At 39.2% G+C, this 21,108-nt stretch overlaps 5 protein-coding genes across 6 annotated transcripts; 2 read left to right on the top strand and 3 right to left on the bottom strand.

The window, feature by feature from the left end:
* The first annotated feature begins 5 nt into the window (after nt 1-5).
* On the top strand, nt 6-1,647 carry LOC108601282 (acyl-coenzyme A thioesterase 9, mitochondrial). The gene is made up of 3 exons (XM_017989181.2): nt 6-203; nt 253-362; nt 413-1,647. Exons 1-3 carry the CDS (start codon nt 157-159, stop codon nt 1,645-1,647), a joined length of 1,392 nt encoding a protein of 463 aa, XP_017844670.1. The 5' UTR covers nt 6-156.
* LOC108602409 (60S ribosomal protein L6) lies at nt 1,648-2,719 on the bottom strand. Its single transcript, XM_017990521.1, has 2 exons — nt 2,566-2,719; nt 1,648-2,451 (listed from the first exon to the last, which is right to left on the bottom strand). The coding sequence occupies exons 1-2, from the start codon at nt 2,674-2,676 to the stop codon at nt 1,774-1,776; spliced, it is 789 nt and encodes a 262-aa protein (XP_017846010.1). The 5' UTR covers nt 2,677-2,719; the 3' UTR covers nt 1,648-1,773.
* Nucleotides 2,720-5,288: 2,569 nt separating this feature from the next.
* On the bottom strand, nt 5,289-17,398 carry LOC108602403 (cyclin G). 2 transcript variants are annotated; one of them, XM_017990514.1, is made up of 6 exons: nt 17,311-17,398; nt 8,569-9,428; nt 8,266-8,505; nt 7,829-8,203; nt 7,553-7,767; nt 5,289-6,184 (listed from the first exon to the last, which is right to left on the bottom strand). In XM_017990514.1, exons 2-6 carry the CDS (start codon nt 9,406-9,408, stop codon nt 6,109-6,111), a joined length of 1,746 nt encoding a protein of 581 aa, XP_017846003.1. In that variant the 5' UTR covers nt 9,409-9,428; nt 17,311-17,398; the 3' UTR covers nt 5,289-6,108. The 2 variants fall into 2 exon arrangements, with proteins under 2 accessions (XP_017846003.1, XP_017846004.1); XM_017990515.2 differs by lacking the exon at nt 17,311-17,398 and adding an exon at nt 15,696-16,047.
* A 541-nt stretch (nt 17,399-17,939) lies between these two features.
* LOC108602404 (adipocyte plasma membrane-associated protein) lies at nt 17,940-20,312 on the top strand. The gene is made up of 4 exons (XM_017990516.1): nt 17,940-18,173; nt 18,233-18,438; nt 18,495-18,795; nt 18,875-20,312. The coding sequence occupies exons 1-4, from the start codon at nt 18,058-18,060 to the stop codon at nt 19,911-19,913; spliced, it is 1,662 nt and encodes a 553-aa protein (XP_017846005.1). The 5' UTR covers nt 17,940-18,057; the 3' UTR covers nt 19,914-20,312.
* An 8-nt stretch (nt 20,313-20,320) lies between these two features.
* Nucleotides 20,321-20,860, bottom strand: LOC108602410. Its single transcript, XM_017990522.1, has 2 exons — nt 20,776-20,860; nt 20,321-20,646 (listed from the first exon to the last, which is right to left on the bottom strand). Exon 2 carries the CDS (start codon nt 20,644-20,646, stop codon nt 20,377-20,379), a length of 270 nt encoding a protein of 89 aa, XP_017846011.1. The 5' UTR covers nt 20,776-20,860; the 3' UTR covers nt 20,321-20,376.
* Between the last annotated feature and the right edge of the window lie 248 nt (nt 20,861-21,108).

Genomic DNA, 21,108 nt, shown 5'->3' with positions numbered 1-21,108 from the left:
TTTGGCAACTAATTAAAGAAAATTTATACAAAAATCGAAATTTACATTCAATTCATAGCAGCTGTCAGACAATTTAAAGAAAGTGGACAAAGATCTCTGCAGCCGATATGATCTTCCATGACTGCCTAAAGCAGTGTGAACAGACATTGATTAAGGATGAAACGCTCGACGCTGATGCGCAGCAAGGACTGCCTGCTGCTGCGGTAAACAGTAGCAAAAATACTTGAACCAACTATAATACCAAATTTGTAGAACGCAGTTGGATTGCTTATGGCCAAAGGGCGGCGCTGTTGCTCGGCAGTTTAAGATGAACGAATACTTTCGCAATGAATCGGATCACTGTTCCGGCGTGCTGGATGTTGGTAAGTTTGCTGCAGGAGCTTAGTTTATTGAGTTTCAAAAATATTTGCAGTTAAGGAGAAAATACGCGAGAGAATAGGCTTAGAGTATGGCTACAGAGCAGTGCCCAAGTCGCGTGAGCATTTGCTTAAGCATCAGCCCAAGCCGGAGGAATTGCCGGCCCGCAGCATGGTTGATAGCTACACTACGGCGACGTTAGCATTGAGCACAGACGTGATGTTTAGAGAGCGATATATAAATCATTTGAATAGAGTGCGTTTGGGTCGGCTCATAGAGGAGCTGGATATGTTTGCAGTCTGGCTCTGCCATCGGCACATAACGGTGCCTCAATTGCCAGAGGGCGTGGCGCTGCCCTATAGCTTTGTCACCTTGCTGGTGGACAAAGTGGAGTTTAGCAACATCAAGTATCTGAAGGCCAATCAAGATATTGCGTTCAGTGGCTTTGTATCCTGGACGGGCAAGAGTTCCATGGAGCTGATTATCTATGTACGCCAGCACAAGGCTACGAATCAGTTTATAGATATTACCAAGGCCATCTTTTTAATGGTAGCACGCAATGCCACCAACACAGGTCCAGCGCCAGTGAATCCCCTAAAGCCCGCTAACGAAAAGGAACAAGAAATCTGGCAGGAGGCTGACGCGCGTCAGAAGCAGCGCAGAAAGGATCAAGCCGATACTGTGTTCACCTCTAGACCACAGGAGCATGAGTATGCCATTATGTATGGCCTGCTTCAGCGCACTACACCCGCCGATTCGTTTGATTTGAATGTGCGTCAGTTGCCACCCAAGTGCCGCTGGATGTCAGACAGTCAGCGATCTACAAACATACTGCCCTTTCCGGAAAGTCGCAATGCACAGAACACCATATTTGGTGGCTATATAATGCGGCAGGCTGTGGAAATTAGCTTTATCATGGCCAGCATCTATGTCAACGGCTGGCCCTTACTAAAGTGCATATCGGACATTAGCTTTATGAAGCCCGTGATGGTGCAAAGTATAGTGGAGATGACTGCTCATGTGGTGTACACCTCGCATAACTACATACAGATCATGACTGTGGCAAGGTTGTGGAATTATGTAGAGGGCACCAGCGACATCACCAACGTGTTCTATTTAACCTACAGAGCAGACAAGACTGTGGACGAAGTGCTGCCTGGCAGCTATCGGGAGATGCTTTGGTACATACATGGGCGACGAAAATTCTTGGCGGCGCTCAATCTACAGCCACAGTTTCCGTTGTCGCCAGAAAACATTGATGCCTCACAGGGCAATAAACAACACAATTAGTTTCCTCATACCTCGACACAAAGATCCGTTTTGTAATGTTTATTTTTACAAATTGTTTGTAATCAGCGGGGCTTGTACAAAGTATTTAAAAATCCTTAAACTGAAGTTGCTTCCTTTTATTGTTCTTTACCAGCGCATGCGGTGTGGAAATTGGGAGGAGTGCAGTGCGAACATGTTCTGCAAGTACTTCTTGAAGAATTTGCCATCAGGATGGGCCTTGATCAGCTTCAGCAGAGCGCTGTCGACTTCCTTCTGGTCCTTCTTGCGCTGCTCGTTGGGCACGAAGCGCTCCTTCTTGGCAGCGAAGATGTCAGCCTCACCCGACTTCTTCTCCTTCTTGGCCTTCAAGCGGCGGAAGTAAGCGTCATTCAGATGCTCGGGCACCTTGTATGCGCCCAAATCCACGCGAGAGGAGGTTCCAATAACGTAGCGCTGGGACACGCGACGCAGTGGGCAGGAGTTGAGGGCGAATGGACCAGTTACCAGCAACAGACCGGAGTTGAGGGACTTCAGCAGCACAACACGCTTGCCCTGGTGACGGCCAGCCAGCAGAATGAGCACGGTACCTGGCTTCAGGTTGTGACGCGTGGTGCGCTTGTGCTCGCTGTAGTTGGCCTTGCCGGGACGCTTCTTGATGAAGGTCTTGGTTGGGAAGTTGGCCTTTGGCTTGCGCAGATAGACGGTACGCTCACCACCGTTCTTGGGGCCACCGATCTTCTTCACCTTCTTGATGGGCACCTTGGTCTTTTGCACAACGGGGTGCTTCTTGTCCTTCAGGCGGTAGAGCGCGCGGCGCTTGTACATCTGCAAACAAAAATAATACAATCATCATTCTCAGTTGTTTCTACACACGTTGTTAATGGCGGCGTGCCCCCACAAAGTTTGCAACGTATTGTATGAATTTTCAAGTGTTTTTACCTGAGCCTTGGAGTAACGCAGCACACCACCCTTCAAGAGCGTATTGACGGGATGCTTCTTGCCCTTTTTGGCCGTCTTGGCGACCTTTTTAGCATTTCCAGTGGGTGCCATTGTGGAGAACACGTGTACACAGCACAAAAATTATTTAGAAAAGGAAGGTTATGTGTCACAGCGTTGCCAGCAGCAAGAAGCCGCACTATCGATACGTTTGAGCAGCAACGCTGTATGCGAGTGTTTGCCAACACTACTTGTCAAACGGATATATCGCTCTATCGTGTTTAGAGTCATCGGGGGAAGTGAATTGGCGCAGAAATTTAAATTTATGATATATATAAAACAAAATTTAATTCTTCAACGAAATTATGGTATTTTTTCACTTAATATCGTATCATCGCTGCTTTGTCATACAATTTTTTTAACTTGCTGTCAAATAGTACATTATTTTAATAGTTTCATCGATTAGCTCGATTTTGCGACCGTGTGCATTGGTATTTGTTGCCAAATGATTGGTGGGAGGGGTTTATTTATTTATTTTTGTTTCAATTGGTCTGCAGAATTTCAAGAGTGATGTTCTTCAGACCTTAATTATTATATTATATTTTATTTTACTAATTTTTAGAATAAAAATGCTTTTATTTACAATTTAATAATACTTGTTCATTTATTTATTTTTTTTGCTTTTTTAATCACGATTTTTTGTTGTTTTCATACAACTTTCCTTATGTTTTAACACGACATTTCCTTAATTTACTTAATTGTTCTCATTTTCCTGGCCACAAATCGTGCAACGCTTCTGCAGTTTTTGAATACAATCATTTGGTTTTATAACTAAAGAAATTATATTAATATGTGAATGATTGACACGAAAACTCAAACCTCGTAGTGAGCAACTAAAAACTAAATACATCTAAAACTTATTACAATAAAAGAGATTTTTTTGTTGTTGTCTATGTTATGTTTGTTAAAGTGATGTGTTCATAATGCTCTTTGCAAATATTTTACTAACTCCGCACGCTAAAATCATGTAAAATTTACTATTTATTAAATAACATACATTAATTGTTGTTTGTTAAAAAAAACAATCAGACTGCTCAGCAGAGTTGACGGCATTTTGTCACTTATGCATTTGTAGAACTTGTTCTTAGATCTAAAATTCATTTCTTATTTCTCATGCTTATTTGTCAATTGCCATTTTTTAAAGTTTGTTAAAAGTTAAGACTAAATTCTAAAATCTTTACGAAATGAACACACAGTTTTCCCGCCCGTTACATTTATATACTATTTTTATAAATAGTCTTGTTAGCCTTGTTGTACAATTGTTATTAATAGGCTTGATTTGGCAATGATGTTGTTGTTGTTCTTTTTGTGTTTGTTGTAATATTCTTTGCAGGAAAATGAAATTCTATTGCACAAGCTTGTTTATAATACTTGAAAAGTTTTTAAAAATATATGTTTTATTTACATTTGTTTGTTGGAGTGCAGTTTGCATGTTTTGTGGCTGAGCAATATAAATTGAGGAAAGTACTCACATTTAGTCAGACGAGAGCCGGAAAAACGGTTCCATTTTGGCTGCTAACGGGTCTGGAAATGGAGCTGCACACACACACACACGCATACAAAGGTAAATAAAACATTTGAATTTGTTTGCAAATATTCATTAAAAATTGTATGCCACTATGCAGACAGTGGCACGCACATTTATTCAATTATACAGAAATTATATTGGAAAAAAAAGTTCTTTAAAAAACGGATATTTTTATTATATTTGTTGCTCTCTAACCCGTTTTGATAAAATAGAATTTAAAGAAAGTTTTAAATTGGTGTTGTCATTCTGCGGATTGTTTTTGTTAAGTTTTATAATTTGTTGTTTTTTTTTGTTTTGTTTTGTTTGTTGCTGATTCTTTTGTTAATCTTAAGAGTGAGTGTTCTTTGCTCCCCCTTCTCTTGACGTGTATATATTCTTTACTAAGTAATGCATCATAATTTTATAATCAGAGCGCCGCGCTACAAGTTTTAAACTTATTAAATGATATTTAGATATTGCAATTGCAGTTGTTGTTGCTGGGTTGATTGGTTTTTAGTTTTTGCTATGATTAATGGGTTTTGTTTTTATTATAATAATATCTATTATAGTTAGTAGAATACATTAAAGATCTTTTGTTTTGTTTATGTTTTTTTTACAACTTGTTTTAAATAAATTAATTAGAATTTAAACTATATAACAAAAAAGAGAATTAAAAGAGATATGCGTACAATTTTCATTAAATATAAAGTATATAGAAATGATCGCTGTGATATTTACATTGATCTGAATACATTTCATTTGAGAGACCAAATCTCGAAAGATGTTTGATGCTTGTTTGTTTCGTTTTATGACAATGTTAAACAAATAATAACAAATTTTAATAGAGAGAATGTCTAATATTCAACTGATGCTGCTTTTATATAAAGTATGTATGAAGAAATAGAGCTGACTACACACGCAACTACATACATCCATATGAAATTTGAATTTAATATTATACTTTTACTGTTACGTTTTCTCTTAGTCATATAGTTCGCTTGAGCGCGGCCAAAATGATTGTTAAACTTGTATGGGGATTTCTTTTGCGTTTTTATACCTTGCACTTTTTAGCTTAATGTTTAATAGTCTGTCTATAATGAATTTTTTGTACTTTTTTTTTTTAAATAGATTTTGTTTTTTTTTTTGTAGTTTTTTTTTGTGTTTTTCTTGCTAATGTTTCTGAGTTTTACAGATTTTACGAAAACAAACATGAAACACATAAATTTTATGTCTGTATACTAATTAGAATTTGTGGATAGTAGATTTTTATATCGGCTTTTGATTTTAAATTTTTTTTCGAGCGGAACAAACAAAAAATTTCTGCCCTATCCGGTATTGGGTATTTAATCAAATCGTTTTCTGTCATACAGAATTCAAAAAATGTTCCGGAGCGACATCAATCTTTTGTATGATGGTCCGCAGCATTAATTATGTTTTTTTTTTTAGTTTTTTTTTTACATTTCTTTGTTTTTTTTTTTTAACGTAAATGTGTCTTGCCGCAATTAAATCGAGAAAAATATGTTTGCCTGTCGTTTGCTGAAACGAATCTCTCTGGCTGACCTCGCATTTTTCATAGATTCTTAAATGGTAGAACCAGCGTAAATAATATATATATATATAGCTAAATCAATTATGATGCATTTTAGCAAAATATACACACGCATCCTGCCATCAACCATTACCTACGCACACACACAAACACATACAGCATATATGAAATATATATACACCCGATGCATGGCGACTATACGAAGTTACTCCATTCATTTTGTTGTTGCGTTGCTTGAAGTCCATATCAAGTCGATATCGAGTGCAGGATATGTATGTTTGTCCTTTTGCGTGTAGTTTGTAGATTTAGTGTGCATGAGTGTGCGTGTAAATGGCCGACTCCTGTCTGCTTTAACCGTTGCCCGTCCCTTTGTTGTTTTGATGTTGCCGGGGGCTGCTTTGCTTGGTTGCAGCTCACTTGCTGCTGGGTACTAACATTGTTCGAAAATTGGAATAATGGGTGAAGTTGGCCAATCCTCTTCCTCCTCGGAGCTTATACTCTCGGTTCTGCAAAAAAAAAAAACAAGCATAACAAGCAAATTAATTAATTGGTTAATCAATCAAATGCAAATAATTTCAAGTTGAAGGTCAGATAAGAGACCCACAACAGCTGATCAGCTAAACGCTTTATGCTAATGACTTTTAATCAACGCACACTATGCAGTTTCTATATTTAACAAATAAGCAACAAATTGTTTTGTATTGGGAGAATATTCAGCTAGTTGTATGTGCTAATTATAAACCTATAAACAATTCTATTTAGTTAAAGTTAAACTGAAGTCAACTGTCGCTGTTACAAAGTATGGATAGTGCAGATTATTTAACTTTACAAGCGGGAAACTAGTGCTCTAGTCGAAATAAAATATATATGTATATGTTTCAAGTATTTTTGATAACGAAATGAACCTGTTAAACTTAAGTGCAAGCAACTGGCGCAGTCCCAAAGTCACCGAGAGTGCATTGAACTGTTTAAAAATATGTATGACTAACTTTATTTGCACTAAACAAAAAAGAAAAGAAAAAAAACCAGCTACAAACATATACACGAATATAATCAGCAAAGATAAGTTGAACAACACAATGGCATTAAATTAAATTTAAAAGCATTTAAAAACACAAAATGGAAACACAAAATGCTTTTAAAAAAAAGAGCGTACAATAAAAAGAATTTGCTTAGAAAAGAGAAAGTGACATTGAAGTCAATTTGCTGACGCACAGCAAATTTCGTAAAGCTGCGAAATGCTGCAGCGACCCTCGCAGCTATCGATAATGATTCTATTTACAGTCAATGCCGCACCCCTCTCCTTGCCCAATACATAATCTTTACTGCTTCTTTGTGCGTGTGTTATTTTGATAAGATTGTTGTCCAAAAACAATGATATAAGCAATACATACAAATGTGCTAGCTATATAGCTCTAGCTGTATATATGTATTGGCAGTATATAATGGCTGTCTAACTGTAGTTGTTGTTGTTGTTGTTGCTGTTGTTATTGTTGACAGACCACTTTTGGCAAATGCTTCCAAACCAGCCAGTCAGCTAGCTGGCCAGCCAGCAGGTCTCATGATATTTATTCTAAGCATTTTGTTGTTGCTTGTTGATGTTTTTTATTCTTTATTTGTTGATCGCTACGCTTGTGCTTTGCTTTTTGCTGTGATAATGAAATCGTGTATATTCTAGAAACTTGTTTACGCCAAACTAAGCACAAACACACACACACGCCTACATATAAATTAGTTCAAAGAGTCGACATAATGCTGCTAAAAATAAATAACGGGCTGAACCAGCTGTATAGCTTATGTATTATAGATTTTTCACAAAAGAGATGAGAAAATTTTGACTACCCTAGGCTAGTGGGAAAAACCTTGACACTCACCTTGAACGCAGGCCATCGTCGAGGGCATTCGATATGCCTTCCTCAATGGTAGGCAGATCTGAAGAGAAGCGATTGATCGGGCGCAGAACGCGCAGCGTGCGACTGGATAATTTCCAGACTAGCCGCTGCTTGTAGGGCGCCTTGTTCTGACCATTGTAATGGGACAGAATGCCCGAAACAATGCTAAAACCGCAGGTGAAAACGCGATCGGGAATCTGCAAGTCATGAAATCAATTAAAAAACAATTACTGGCATTTGGTGGCTAGACGGACTTACCCTCATGTACTGCTGCAGGAAGAGTATATACTCGAAGACATGCTTGAGTTCGGGACTGCCGCGTGTGTAGGACTCCTTGATGTGGAAATCCAGATGCAGGCAAATCAGCACTAGAGCCAATGTTGATGGAGTTATGACCGTGGTCTTGACATCGCACAACAAAATCTCCAGGCGATTCTCAAGCTCTTCGAGTTTAATCAACTGCTGATAGAACTTGAAGAAATCACCGCCAATCTCCTTCGCCAGATTGCGGAAGAGAGCGTAATAGATGCGCAGGTAGCTCACTGATGTAATAGGCGCATGTCCCATTTGTACGCCCAGTTTGTTGGCAATAACGCCGGCCATACGTTCCAGATCGCCAGCGGTACAACCACACTGCAAGCAAAAGTAATGATTAGTTCGATTTACTAGCTCGTGCTTTATTAATAGAGACGCACCTGAGATATTGTAACCAGATCTTCGGCAGGTATGGGCTTCAACTCCAGCTGCTTGATGGCCAAATGGAAGCTGGCAACACTCATGCAAGCCATATGCTTTGGCTTGACGGCCATGCGATCCAGAAAGCGATCCACCAGACTCATAGCGGAGAACAGCACATCGGAGGGCAGCTCGTACCACATCTTAAGGCAGCGCAGCACATAAGCCGAGCCATCGCGACCACCAGCAGTTACCTCACGCTGTAATCAAAAAGTTATTATGATCAGCTAATGAGATGAGCGAGTTGTTTAGTTGCTACTTACTCTCGACTCCTTGGGCAATAGCAGCACAGTGTGATACTTGTCCTGCAAGGCATCGTACTCCTTGAGCGTCTCGTATAGCTCATCGGAGCTCAATGCATGCAGCTGATCCTCCAGTTTCTTGAGCGCTGACGGCTCAGCTGTTGCTGCAGCGCCTGCACCTGCACCTGCACCTGCTCCAGCATCTTCTTCCAGTTGTGTTTGTTGTTGTTGCTGTTGTTGTTCGTACTTCTGATATTCCAAGCCAGCAGCACCCGGTGTCCCATACCGGCCCTCGTTCGCAATCCTCATCCAATCAGTTGGCATCTCTGCGCCGTTGCCGTCTCCTCTGCCATTGCCCGATTTGCCGCCCACCAAATTAGCTGCTGCCTGAGCCGATGTTGAGGGTTGCTCATCATCGACCAGTATAGCATTGATGCTAATAGCATCCATGTTGTTATTAGCGACGCTGTTGATGTTGTGGTGATTGTTGTTGATGATGTTGTTGGTGATGTGGTGATTGGGGGGCAAATCGAATGCTGGCATTGCCGACGACGACGACATGAACATTGATGACCGCTGCTGCATCAACTGCTGCTGCTGCTGCCGCACCGCCTGAGCCTCCGCCTCCAGCTGCTGTTGCAATTGGCAATATATCAAAGCTTGCTCCTCCTCCTCAGCTTGATAATCGTCGTATTGCTGATACTGCTCGTATTGCTGCTGTTGTTGCTGTAGCTGTAGCTGTAGCTGAAGCTGTTGCTGTTGTTGTTCGTGGTATTGCTCTTCTTGGATTAGAGTATTTTCCAAACCACTATCAACGACGGCGTATTCGGCGGCAGCAGAGTAGCGCACAGGGACAGACATTGTGAGGGCTGGCCTAGTACCTATTATATTATATGGTAAGGTTGGTTTTTTTTTGGTTTTTGTTGTTCGTTAGTGTAGGTAAAACGCAAAAGACTAAAAATCTCGTTGCGTCTAGGCCAACAAATTTACGTCCCTTCTTTTATAATCAATCAATAATTGTTTGCTTAACGAATTTTATTTTCAGCAAAGCTGAATTTCAAGCCAGTAAAGAGTAAAGTGTATATAGTCCAAGCAAGATATCAGCGAGTGCACTTAACTACGAAGTACGCTCTCAATCTGCAGCTCGAAATTTAGACTGAATGCAGCGCTTCAGGGATTATTATAACTTGTATATTGTATAATCCACTGTTGGCGCAAATGCAACCGAAAATAAAATAAACTGTTTGCTACTTGTGGTGCACACACCGGTTCGTTGGAGTTCAGTTAATCTATATAGATAGATTAGAAGTTAGTACTGTTGGGTGATGCCAACAAACCTTAATGCAATTCTTTCAACAATTTGCAAACAGTTAACAAACAAAACGCCCTCAACAATGAATAAAAATATATAATATATTCTCAGACAAATTGCTTTGCTGTCAGTGTACAAAGACTATGACGATGACAATATCTATGTATATATATATATATATATGTTGTCGATCAGTCTGTCAAAAACGTACGCTGATCTAAAGATTGTCTGGCTTTTAAATTTTCAGAAAAAGAAACAAAGAATGCTTTTTTTTCTTTTTCAATAGATTTTTCAAAACGTCAAAATGCTTTATTATGTGTTTGCTCAATGCTAAGTACGATAATAAACGCAAGACGTTGAAAAATAAGTTTCCTTTTTTAGTTTAGAGTAGATTTCCTTTTTAGCTAAATGATCTAGATAAAAACTTACGCGCTGCATAGAGAGCAAGCACAAAAGGGATGACAAAATAATTATGTTAATAAAATAATGCAAAATAATATAATAGAGTAAATATTGAGTAAATGTCAAATGAAGTTAATTAAATTTCAGACAATGACAAGTGCATTGCACTTGATTTGGTTAAGTAAACAATTTGAACTGTTTATTCAAGACGTAAAACGAACTTTGTGTGACAAAATAATTTCATGACATTGGACACATTTTATGTTGTTGGCCTTAAATTTAACATTGCTTACATTTTTATTCAAATCACAATAAACTGACACAAGGCTAAAAGGGGCGGCCAGGTGGTGGGGGTAGTGGGCGGCGCTGTCGCAAGGTAAACACGCAAACAAATTGAAATAACCCAAAAATTATAATTTGCGATTCAGAATCGTATTAAATTAAAGAAAACAAAAGCTCGTGTCACGCACACACACAAACACTTGAGTAAACAAAGTGGACGACGCCATCTTGTTCCAATTCAGCGTCTCTACAAGCTAATAATAATACACACACACACACACACACATACTGTTGCATATGTTTGTATGTAGTTAATGCTGCTAGATAACAAGCATAGGCAAGATTAGACTATGGGGGTGGGGGGAGTCTATTTCTAACAGAGGATGTGTCCAAAGTAATGTAAACAACGAAATGATAAATGCGCTGCAGCCAAAGCAAAACAAAAACAGTTGCCAATGCAACATAAACATAACAAATGTGTGCTAGAGAGGCCGTTGCTGTCTATTTTAAACAAGAAACAAGTGTTGATTACAACACTGAAAGCAACTCAAGTGTTAAATCCGAGGTCTGCAACCACAAACTCGTTCTCAAGGCTTTAATTATTTAATAATTATATTTATTTTAATGCGATTTTGATTTGTCAACTTTCCCCACCGCAGCCACCCGCAAGCAATTCAATGAATCAGCTGATGAGGCACTGACTGACGCATAAATATTTGCAGAATGTTGAAAAACATATTTATTATATTAACTTCCGCTTACTGAAACTTTGGGCTTAACACTAAGTATTTTTGAATACAAGGTCGGGTGTTGGTAGCAAAAATTGCTGAATAAAAACTTGTTTTGAGAGCATGACAATGTATCATCAGCAACAGCAACAAAGTCTACATAATTCTGGGAGCGACAAAGTAACGGTAAGCGTTAGGTTAAAGTTCAACTTTATGCTTTGGCGAGCATAAAGCGTTACATTGTACAGTCAAAGTTCAGAGACAAAGGTTTAGATTGTTACAAATTATGAAAGCTGTACACACACACACACGCCCACACACACACATATACAGTTATATAGCGGCCTTCTTGTTTGATCTCATTCAAGGCTTATCAACATAATTTTGTAAATTCCTCTAATATATGCATGTAATTTTTCATATATACTAAAAGTTGCTCTCTATGAATTTTTTTTAGCTGTTTTTATTTTTGAGCAATAATATTATTATTACGCGCGTCTGACGCAAAGCACGTACACACACTCACGTATACATATGTATGTGTGTTGTTTTTATTTATATACATATGAGCTGTGGCTATAGCTAGGCAGCTTTGCTTGTTGTTGTTTACTACTTGGCCAACATTTGCAAACGCTTTTCGAAAACTGAAAATTTCACTTTTTGCCTATTTTTGTAACGAAGACGTACGAGTTGGGCGGCTGTTTTTAGTGGGCGCGGCCCGCTGCTCGCTCAGGTGTGAACTTAAACAATATAAAAAATGCAGCAAGCGAGAGCGGAGCCAGAGAAATTACGACGACTAAACAAAAATTGTTTGTTGTTTTAAGAAAATATTAAAAAACGAAAGTGAGTTTTAGTCTTTTTGTGTTGGCACTTCTTCAATTTGATAAACTTGCAATACACTTTTCATTGGCTGCTTAAAACAAGTGCAAGCGAGACGACAATAGTCAGCATGCATAAGTGAGAGCACTGATTTGTTTTTCTTTTTTTTTTTTTTAAGCTTGCACAGTTAAACGGTTTGTTCGCTTTGGCAGCGCTTAATTGATGATGTATATGTATGTATGTATGTATGTATGTATGCATAAAGCTTGAAGGTCAATTAATGACAGCCACATTTGGAGCTTGGCTACTGTTGAAAAAAAAATAACAACAGATCGTGAAGCAGAGCACTTGAAACAAGCGCACAATAACTGTAAGCTTATATGTATGCGTGTATGCATGTGTGTGACGTCAAGCAGCGCCTATTATTATCAAGCTAACACCTTGTGCGTTCCAAAGTCGATATTAGAATATATATATATATGCCAACTACCCTTTGACATTGGCTTTGATGGAATTATCAAAAGAAAATTGTGCAACGAGCCGTAAAGGGCGGCGGGCCAAGCTCCAACCCTTAGCTGTACACATTAACACCCCAGGAAGCCACACAGACGTTTACGACGTCAAAATTGCTTTCAACCCCCCAACAATGTAACAAAATCGAAAAAGAAAATTATAAACACACAACAGTGTTTTTTTTTTTTTTTGTATATGTAAATAGCCATGGCTACATAAAGTGCCAAAGCGGAAACATGTTGAAGTTGATCAAAGCAGCGGCGCAGGCGCAGCGCAGGCGCAGCGCAGCAGCAACAGCAGCTGCCTCTGTCTAGCATGCGCTGCAAGATAATTTATTGCGTTTCAACAAATACATAGAAAACATAAACAAAGCAACAGCAGCTAAACATTCTAAATATGCTATGAGTGTCCGTCCGTGTCTGATTGCAATTCTTCGTGTTCATTGTACTTTCAGTTCTTCTATTCTATAGCTGCCTCTACTCGCAATTGACGCTATTGAATTAAGTTCTATGCATAAATTTTACAAATTGAACGTCGACTTTGAGTTTAAACAATGCAAATGCATGTATTTTTATACGCAGTCTGCCTGTGTACAGTAAGCACTCGTTACACAACTATGTCGAGCATATCAGCAGCAGCGAGTAATTTGTTAATGCAGCTCAATAAATTAGCGTACATTGGCATTGGTCTGACATGCTTTTAAAATAGTTTTGCCTCGGGCCGGGCGCACACAGTGCAGTGATCAATGGAATTTGTCGTCACAGTCGCGTGTTCGCATATAAAACACAGATAGTGTGTGTACAGTTAGGGCTATTATATGTGCCTAGCGATAAGCATCTGCACTTTGTACTCACCCGAAAAAAGAAAAACAATGATAGACATAACTAGAAGAAACTGGTTTTAGCTAACAGTTTTGCATGTGATTGCATTTGAAATAGATATAACATGCATAGCGAATGCAATTCATTGATAAAATAATCAGTGTACGTTATCTAGTAATAGCCAAAATTTTGCTATCAGTGCAAAAAATTCCATGACATAAGCGCTGAGATAAACAAAAACTGCAGAATTGGCAGCTGCAACAAAGGCAGCTGCACTTATTCATTGGAATGCTGTCCACAGCACCTCTAAATTGAATCAGCAACGCACCTTCAAAGTGACACACACACACACACACACACACATAAAACATTTGTGTGTGTGTGTGTGTTTTAGAAAACAAAAAGGGGTGGATTGGTTCCAATTGTCGTTTTGTGGCACTGGCACGAGCTCTACATTGTTGTTTAGCCGAGAACTCGGATTACTAGCTAGGGTGAGTTTCAACTGTTTTTTGACTGTGCCATTAGATTAACTTTCGCCCATTAAGCTCATTTGGGTTTGTGTCCATTCTGAGCGCAGCTGTCTTTTTTGCCCTACCAGGAAGTCTAAAACGAAATTATGTTTAGATCAGGTTACGCGCAAGCCGCAGATACTTTAATAACAGCAAGTTTCTTAACATTTTGCTTAGTTTAGTTGCCCAAAGGCTCCAATTTCAGTTGGCAACAGTTGTTCGAATTCCAAAAAATTTTCGCCAGCAGTAACGGGATATATCAAGTGACTAATAATTTTTTTTGGTAGACAGCTAAGTGAAATCTCAATAAAGAGTCGAACGACCGCACAATGTTTTATGTACATTAAATTATGGACAATTTGAGCATAAGATCTCGCCATCTCTCTCTCTCTCACTCTCTACGTCAGTTAGTGACCTGAGGAAGCTACAAATCAACATTTGTGTAAAGAAATAACAAAAACAGAAAAATGCGCGCCAACGCCTTGGCGGGCAACAGAGCCATGGCCAAAGACATCGAAATGCTTGAAGAATTGAAGAAGCGCTGTTAAGATGGAGGGAACAAACAAAACAATAGGTACGCATCACCCACGACAAACACAAACATAGGCACACATACACACACGCACACACATATACTCGTTTGTTTGTGTGTATAAATTCATTTGTGTTTGTGTGTGTGTGGGAGAGGCGTTATGTTGGTTACTAAACATTTTTCACTGACTATTTAAAATAATTAAGTACATGTAACGATGGGCAAATGCAGAGCTAACAAATTTAAATCAACAAATATGACCCAGAAAAACAAAACATACAAAAAAAAAATATCGTGAAGGTGAAATCAACAAGAGAGAGAGGGAGAGAGAGACTGAAGTCCAAACTGAGAGAGCGCGTATCAGATGGTTTGCTATATGTACATACATACATACAGATATATTTTTATTATTTTAATACAAATACAGATAAGGCCAGCTGTAAACGAGCGAATTATTTATCAAGTATGCTTGCATGTACTTTTGTAATGCATATAGCATACACAGATATGCAAATAGTAGTCATATAAATAAATTTTCAATTGGCTGACGCAATTTCAAAGCTTGCACCAACACTTGCAAAGCTTTTTATTTTTTTGTATTGGTATTGGTGTAAAGAATACAAAGCAAAAACAAATGGGAACACGAACATAACGCACACAAGCATACACTCTTTGTTTGCGCACTGCGTATGCGAGTGTGTGTGTGTCTGAGAGAGCGAAACGTTTTGGAATTGAATTGCTTGTTGGAGCTCACTCTAGTATGAAAAAGACAAAGAAAATATTAAACTAAAACTCAATATCGAATTAATATGCTTGCATAATTGTAATGCTCAATTCACTCGTTGCATTATTTAATTGGGTAACTCAATCAGCAATATGCTCAATTACTTGAGTAACTGTACTCTCGGGGTGTTAGCATAGTTTCCCCATCAACACAGCCCCACTTTTTTACCCACACAAACAACTTTACACACACACACACAATCACTTCTATGTATGTATGCATGTACGTGCTAAAACAGCTGGGAAACAACTGAGAATTGGAACAAACACATAAATTGTTTCTACACTTTTTTTCGCATTCACAAAGCTATTAGAAATACATTTTTTTTTGTATTATTATAGTATACTAATACACACAACTAAAGGGGCCTTTTGTTATTGCACGCAATGAGATTTTTTTTCCTTTTGTTTAAACATTACACAGAAGTAAAAAGGATTTATGCTTACATTATTACAGCCATTTTGTTGTTTTATGTTGCGCAGGAATGTTGAGATGTATTTGTTACTTGAGAATCTTGATGAAAATCTTAATATTGCACTTTAAAATAAGTGTATAGATTGGTTGGTGTCGTCGATTGATGGCTAAGCTAAGTTTGTAACTAATTTGTACTGCAAAATTATATCACAGTTAATTTGTTTGTTGTTGTTGCAAAAGTAACTCGTTAAGCCAACATTTTCATTTCTTTGCAAACAATTTGTGGATCGATTTTTCCCACACACCAGATTAAAAGTGGTAGGTTATTTCCATCAGCTGCACATTTTAGTTTCTTTTTGTCAACTTTTCTTTTCTCGTTTTTATTTTATTTACATTTAATTATTATTATTTATTTCCTTTTAAATTTTGTTCAATTTGTTATTGCAACTGATAAAAACTTCTACACACATATAAACACAGACATACGAGTAAAAACAGAAAACACGTCTTCTTGCTTTGAATGTTACTTATAAAATAATTTTTTTAGCTTCGAAATTGCGCTCTTGAAATTACGCTCATTCTCTCTTTTTTAGCGCTCTCATACGTTAAGAGATTGCAATGAGACGCGCTAATACAATTGAGGCGAACCGATGAGTCGAACTCATACAATTGGGGCGAACATTTAAATCAAACTCATACATGAGCGAACATTTCAATTAACCAGCGAACCGTTGAGAGTAACACTTCGAACCAAAGACATTTTGGTTGAACTCAAACCTGTTCAAATGTCCCGCCTATTTTTATGACAGAGTGGTAACATTGTGAAAAAAAAATGGCAAGCATTGCTCTATGAGCGCCAAGTTTTGAAAATCGAATAGTCATAGGCAATAAGATTAGAACATAATAAAGAATTAACATAATACAGATTTAATTATTTTTGTAAAGCTTCTCTAACTACTGCAGCACGATTATGTTTATAAACAACAGGTTTTTATTTACATCATAAAACGAAAATATTTTCATTTGGGTATTCTAACAGACTGTTGCCAAGCGATTTATAAAAAGCAGCGGGGGCGGAGCAGACTGAGGCAAAAAATACGCTTGCACACACTTACACACTGAAATGACGCATGCAGCAAGTGTACATGTATTTGAAGGGGTATGCAAATACACATTTCATTAACCATTCACTTAAAATAAGTGATTAAGTAACATATGTACATATATTCTTAAGCATTTGTGTAAACGCAATCGTAAGATTAGTATTTTTAACCTTCGGCTTTTTAATTTCGTCACAACTTATCACTAGAGATGGTAGCAAATATAGCGAAATCAATATTTACTATATTTAGCAACTATTATATGGACGTTTTTCGAATGAATTCTACTTAGAAGTCTTCAAGTTCAAAACACTATTTGCATTTGTAATATTTAATAATAATTGGTTTTTTTTTACACTCAATATGTTGAAAAAGCTTAATTTAGCCGGAAAACAGCTAAATTTACAGAACTGCTGATTACCAAAACGTGGCCGTGTCGGTGTCAAAACTTTCTAGATCAATTTTAGGCTCACAAAGTCGTTTTACGTATTGAATTTCATAGTACTCATGCAACGAAGGATATAATAAACAATATTTTAACACTTACCCGGATGCCTCTGCGTTTTTTGTCAGTATTTGTCTTCTTTTTTGTAAACTGCGACACCGAAATATAAAAATGTAAATGATTTGTGATAGGGATGGGCAATTCGTAACCACTTGTTAGTTTTCACGGTGTCACGAGTCACCAAAGCATTTTAAGTAGCAGTATGTGAGTCGTTACTTTTTGTGTATCCCTGAACCAGTTCCGTTTCAATAACAGGGTGAATAAAGCTTGTCAATATCTCGAATATTTCAGAATATCGTTGATTTTTTAAAACTTCATAACGTTATGCTAAACATCAAACGTTGTTAAATGTGTTTTTTATTTATTATGTTTATTTCATTTTATATTTATATTTAGACTTAGTTTATTAAGCTAAGTTAATCCTTCATATGACGAACATTTTGATAAGATATCATAAATAATAAAAGTCACTTTACAAATAAAACATTTTATCCAGGCCACAAACAACTAATTTTTCGTGCTGTTTAAATTTGTTTTCATTCTTTTTTGATATCAACCTTCGAGAATTAACGATAATGAATCAGTGACGGTATCGTTCATATCTAATAGATGGATTACCGGTTGTTTGTTTTGCAGCCCTGCTTTGCTGCACCGGCACGATGACTTTCTGCTTTTTTTCGTCTTGAACTTTGCCGTCGTGTCGCTTTTTGGGTTTTCGAGCGCTGTGGCTGCAGTTTATTATAAATTAGCTTGTTTGGAGGATAGTGCAGACCAAACTAAAACTTAACCATGGGCCTGCTATACGCGCTACGTGTGAGAATCATGAATTTCATGATTTTCTTTTTAATTATAATACTGCTGCCGGGTCTGCCACCGCGTACAACTTTCCCCTACAAAGAATTCACGTAAGTTTGCGTTAAGAAAATCGCGAGTGCATCGTTTAATCTGTCTGTTATCGCTGCAGTGTAGCCCCGCCCAAAGAGCTGAAGGGTGCACTGGAGCCTAACTTTCATCTGGAAGGCGCTGAGCGTTTGCTGGAGAATCGCATTTATGGCCCAGAGACTCTGCTAGCGCGCAACAACGAGATCTACACGGGCCTGCACGGCGGTGAGATCATCAAGCTGACCTCAAACCATGTTACACACGTCGCCAAGTTCGGCCAGCCCTGCTGTAAGCTTAGCGTAGTATAACAAATGTGAATTTATTTAAGTGCGCATTTATTTTAGCTGAGAACCACGAGGAGGCCATTTGTGGACGTCCCTTGGGCATGGCTTTCGACACGCAGGGCAGTAATCTAATTGTGGCCGATGCTTACTACGGCTTGTGGCAAGTTGACTTGACGTCGCACAAGAAGAAGCTGCTGATTGCGCCCAGCCAGGAGCTGCCCGGCAAGACCATTGCACGTCCCGCAAAGATTTTCAATTCTGTGGCAGTGGATAAGCAGGGAGATATCTACTGGACTGACTCCTCATCCGACTTTCCCATACAAGATTTGGTCTATGCGGCATTTGCCAATCCATCAGGCCGGTGAGTCAATGATTTGCTAAGAAACCGGTTTCTTTTGATCGCAAAGTAACTAATGGATTTTTTCGTTTACGCTTTCTAGTCTTTTCAAATACAATCGGGCTAAGAATGTGAGCGAAGTGCTGTTGGACGAGCTGCTCTTTGCCAACGGTCTGGCACTCAGTCCCAACGAAGACTTTATTGTTGTGGCCGAAACAGGCGCACAGCGTCTAATCAAGTATCACCTGAAGGGCGCCAAGGCTGGCGAAAGCGAAACTTTCGTTGAGGGCCTGCCCGGCATTCCAGACAATCTGACGCCCGATGCTGAGGGTATTTGGGTGCCATTGCCAGTGGCCGCTGATAGCCAGCATCCCAACACTTTTGCCATGTTCTCACGCTTCCCCACCATACGTTTGTTCCTGGCACGCATGCTGATGCTGTTTGAGCTGCCCTTCCGCTATCTGAACAGCGTGTATCCCAACAAGTTCTCGCAACGCTTTGTGCACTTCATGGGCCATGGCGAGAGCGTAATGCTGCTGGCGCCCAAGCGCTCGACTGTGGTGCGCGTCGACTGGAATGGCAACATTGTGGGCTCTCTGCATGGTTTCGACAAATCTGTTGCGGGCATTTCGCATGTGCTGGAGTTCCAGGATCATTTGTACTTGGGCTCACCTTTCAATCACTATTTGGCGCGTGTCAAGTCGCCCAAGGCGGGCCAGCCTACAGTCAAGGTGCGCAATGTGCGCGTTGAGGGCGAAGGTCTAGAGGCATCGGTTGGCACTCCACCATCTACAACGACTGCCAAGCCAAAGCCTAAAGTGGCGCCAACAACAACAACCACCACCACCACCACAGCTAAGCCAACTACTAAGAGAACGACGACAACAACTACTCCAAAGCCAACAACTACAACGCCAAAACCAACTACAACAACAACAGCTAAGCCGGCGACAACAACAGCAAAGCCAACAACAACTACCACAACAACAACGACAACGCCAAAGCCGGCAACAACAACAACAAAGCGTACAGTGCCGGAGAAGCCAGCGCCCGTCGAGGAGGAAATTCCCACAGACACTAAGCCACCGAAGAAGGAGAAAATGAAAGTGATCAACAAGCAGGGAGCGCACGTTGAGTTTTAAACTATAGTTGCAAAACTTTATCATTTCTCTATTCTGAAATTCTATTTGTCTGATTTCTCACTCAGGCTAAGGCAATTGCGAAACAGTTAATACTTTAGCATGGAATTAGTTAAATTTCAATTAGCTGCGCACGCTTCTTAGCCCTACAGTTCGATTGTTGGCAGCTATTTATATGTCGCATATAATTATGTTTTGCTTATTAAGTTCAACACACTCCAACACACACTACACTACACCATTCCGTAATGCTCTTAACTACGCAACATTCCTTTTTGTAAGAATAACTGTAAGTAACTAACAATGTATAAATTGTTAACAACAAAAGCAAAATGATTTACTCTTTGTACTGATGCTAGTGTGAGTTGCATGTAATTTTCTATGCTCACTTAAAATTAAAGTGTTTTTTAAAAACAATAACTTAAGGTAATTAATTGCTAATCATATAAATAGTGATTGAGATAAGTTACTGCCTTGGACGGCTTGGCGGCTCTTTGGGATCCGTCCAGCTCCAGTCGGCGTAGTGCACACAGCGCCCCAACTCCTCGGAGTACAGCTGGGACTGTGCACAGTGCTGCAGGCGCGCACGTGTGCCTTGCTTATCGCACACCCAGTACGCCGTTGGATCCCAGAAATTGCGGAACATGCGATTGATCTCCTCGAGACCCTGGCAGCCGGGCTCGCCATTGTGCTCATAGTATTTGGACTTTTGTATAGGCAGGTGTGCGGTGGCCATCTAAAAAAAAAAAAGAGAAGCGGAAGTTAGTTGGCTACAGTATTTTTGGTTGCCAGCTGCCTGCCTGGCAAGGTCGTGTCCCATTTCTCATATAGAAACAGCTAATTTAAATAAATTTTATGCTCTTACCTTTTAGCTTTGTTCGGCGGCCCGTTGGCAACAGTTGAAATGAAATTTATTTTTGATGTTTGCTGTCTCGCAATTATTGCGCTTCTGATTTGTCATGCCGAATCATTTCCCGTTTAAATACTTTTCATACTACACGAGCCTCGAAGTCGGGGCCGGTTCGCATTAGTAATGTCTGGCTGCGCAGCTGGCGGCGAACCGCGACGCGCGGCAAGCAGCGCGGGGTGCTAAAATAATTTTTATCTATACAATTTGTTTGCTGCGTCGACTTGATCTTTAACGATCGGCTGGCCAAACGCATGGGTCATAACTGAGGGCTGCGTCACGTGATAGCGC

The sequence above is a fragment of the Drosophila busckii genome, chromosome 3R (genome assembly GCF_011750605.1).
Source record: "Drosophila busckii strain San Diego stock center, stock number 13000-0081.31 chromosome 3R, ASM1175060v1, whole genome shotgun sequence".
NCBI classification, from domain to species: Eukaryota; Metazoa; Arthropoda; class Insecta; order Diptera; family Drosophilidae; genus Drosophila; species Drosophila busckii.
The sequence above is the reverse complement of the archived record's forward strand: the minus strand, read 5'-3'. Positions and strand labels throughout refer to the sequence as shown.